Raw genomic sequence first — 3203 nt, 5'->3', positions numbered from 1 at the left:
TCAAACTTTTCAAATAAATCTCTATGGAAATAAGAAACGTTAGCGACAATCCAGGCATTAAAGTTTTTTCCCACTTAACACAGCTAATTACTTGATGAGATAGTTACATTTCCAGAGAAAATGATGCAAAGGGAGTAAAAAAATTCGACGGGTTTTTATGCTTGCTTAAATTTCGTCACACTGTTTACTTGGAAAACTTGAAATGCTCAAGAATAAATGAATGAAGAAACGCCTTTAGAAAGGCTTTAATGTGTGTTGCGATCAGATTAACGAACTATTGTGACACTTGACAGCATTTGCCGGCTTTCGCGCTTTAACTCGAATTGATGTGCGTGTGTATGCAAAATCTCGCTCGATGCATTGAAACATAAACATCATGCTAATTTGACACTTGTCAGTTGCCGAACTGAATTTTGACTGAAATCAATTGGTAGCATCGCTTTCGAACAGATTTGATTGTGTATGACAGACGCTTCTGTTGTTTGTTGTGCCGAATGTGCTTGCGACTCAGCGATACATAAACTACAATGCACATAGTTGAGCTGTCAATAGTTCCGTTAAGAACATACAGAGAAAATAAAGAAATTTTTGAGAATAATAACCGTTTTTAGTCGGATAATCAATTGAATCGGATCAAATTTTACAAAAAACACCATGAGACATGTAAGAGTTGATTTTAATATCGTTGAAAAAAGTGTTCGCCAAGTTTGCCAATTTTATGTTCAATAAATTTTGCTGGATCATTTACAGGTACATGACATTGAAAATTGTCAGCCAACCAACACGAGTCAAACCGATGTCGATGAAGAAGACGATGTTATTTTGATTCCAGGCCCGAAACCACCCTTCATCAACCTTGTATCGGATGACGAGAGCGAAGAAACCACATCAACCAATAGTCAAGAGTGTGAATCAACGGAATCGACCACTGACAGTGATGATAGCGATGACACCAAAAATAGCGACCAAAAAATAATTCGATGTGACAGCTCATCCAGTTCAACTGATTCGACAGACGATTTTATTGAAATAACTCATTCACGAAATTTCGGTTTCGAAACATTTGGAATACTTTCCGATGATGAAAGTCACACTGTCACTGAAAATGCTCCAGAGAGTGTTGTTATTTCGAGTGACGATGATGATGCAATTTCTCCACCGTCCGAGCACAAAGACAAATTAAATGCCACCGTCGAAAAACCTTATGAGGTTGATGATGGCAACAGTTGTATGACTGATTCGGTCTATGCAAAAGAGGTTACGAGTAGATTTAAGATGGTGTCTGAATTGGATAGCAGTAGCGAAGAAGACGTTCCGATACCGAAACGACAGCAAAAACGAAAGAAAATCCTTGAATCGGATACCGTTGAGGATGAGCTAAAAGAATTATCTGAACAAAACAATCATGTTACAACGTCAAGTTTTTTGCCTGATTTCATGCCATTGTGTCCAGACAAGCCCGGAAAATATACACCAGCACGTTCAGCGTCGCACGTTTCGGCCGATTCGACAACGATCACCAATGAAATGGGCGACAAAACGATTAATCTCACACTACAGCAGTACAAGCAATTGATTTCCGACAAAGGCGTGCATTTTTTGCGTAACATTCAGCTGCAATACAATGTGTCGGTGCGTTTGGAATGGGGTCAACTCGGAATGGTATTGATTGTGCATGGCACTGCAAGTAATCAACAAGATGTTCACAATGCTCTGAACGATTTCTTCGAATCAACCGAAAATCCACACCATACTGCACTTGACGCACAAATGCCAAAGAATCGCGATGCACTGATCGAGTATGTGCGCTCCAAAGTTGCCATTTTGGATTCGGCTATGTGCAATGTTGAACCTATGGCTGATATGATTCAAGGTTTATTCGATCGCATTCGTCGAAATGAAGGAAAGAAATCAAAAGTTAGGGAAAGTATACGTTTGCGTCAGCATCTGAATATGGTATTGTTTGGTCGCTATGGACTTGATCAGGGAATGTATCATTTGAATGCATTCCAAGGATGTTTGCGCGGCATTACTTACGGATACAATCAAAATGTGCCATTTGATGTACGTTTAAGACTCAGTGAACACATGAACTACATCTTCTCGGGTGACGATCACAAAAACTACGAAGCTATGATCGACCAAATGAAAAGACACCATTCTTTGCCACCGTTGATTTTGGATCGAAAATTGATGGGCCTTGAGTTGAATACATGCCCCAGTTACTTTGATAACACACCACAAAGAGGCAATTTTTTCAATTATCCACCACCATCGTTCCCGAACCACACTTTGAACATAACGAATGCATATCATCGAAACAACCAATTGAATACACCACCGTCGCTGATCTAATTAGAACCTACTTCACTGTTTGACATTCAGACTGAACCACCATTCGAATATTTCCCGTTTTAATATGAATCGATGTACCGTTGAAATCGCTTTTCATCAAACCAAAATTGAGTTTTGGACAGAGATGGAAGCTTAAGCTATTAGCTTAAGCTATGCAATGTATCCAATATAACGTAGCTATAAGGTTTGATACTCGAAAACAAAACGATCGTAATGCCAATAGATTGGCAAATTAAGCTCGATTTAAAATTTTAGAAAAAACATTTTTGGAAAGAATCGTTCAAAAATAATGGTTTTTATCAAATTTTATTGACCGAACTTGATCGAACTTTAATTAATACAAAAAAATATGTAAATTTGGCTGTGGATGCGAAGAAAAATAGATATTTTAACATTTTTTAAAGACATGCAAAGAGTCATAAGACAATGTATCCTTTTTATAAAAATTTATAAGAAAATATATTGATTGCGTAGTATTTTTAATTCATGTGTTAGTATTTTCTCTTTAAATATAGCTTTTTAATGACGGCTTGTGATGATTTCTGCGTGGAATACCTGCTTTCATCCGTAATAATTTGAATGATTGAATGGAATTTAACTATTTTTGTTTTGCCAATGAGTCCCTTTATCTCTGCCAGCAATGGAGGTGGTCGTTGGGTCTGCTCCAGTTGCCACCAAATCGTTCCAAAACAGCTTGGAAATCATTTTGCTTGAATAGAAATAATTGAGCTGAGAACTTCTTCAGTGCTTTGCATTTCTCCATGAAAGCGATCACTTCATCAATCGGAAAAGTGCATAGCCCAAAATTAACTTCAACCAATTCTGGTGACGAAATCTTCGACAATACA

General features: G+C 37.7%; 1 protein-coding gene across 1 annotated transcript; it reads left to right on the top strand.

Moving 5' to 3' along the window:
- The first annotated feature begins 419 nt into the window (after positions 1-419).
- LOC129579938 (uncharacterized) lies at positions 420-2838 on the top strand. Its single transcript, XM_055470128.1, has 2 exons — positions 420-663; positions 751-2838. Exons 1-2 carry the CDS (start codon positions 655-657, stop codon positions 2353-2355), a joined length of 1614 nt encoding a protein of 537 aa, XP_055326103.1. The 5' UTR covers positions 420-654; the 3' UTR covers positions 2356-2838.
- Positions 2839-3203: the final 365 nt, after the last annotated feature.

The sequence above is a fragment of the Sitodiplosis mosellana genome, unplaced genomic scaffold (assembly GCF_009176505.1).
Source record: "Sitodiplosis mosellana isolate CC-2019 unplaced genomic scaffold, AAFC_SMos_1.0 Smas_scaffold_6790, whole genome shotgun sequence".
NCBI lineage: Eukaryota > Metazoa > Arthropoda > Insecta > Diptera > Cecidomyiidae > Sitodiplosis > Sitodiplosis mosellana.
The sequence above is the reverse complement of the archived record's forward strand: the minus strand, read 5'-3'. Positions and strand labels throughout refer to the sequence as shown.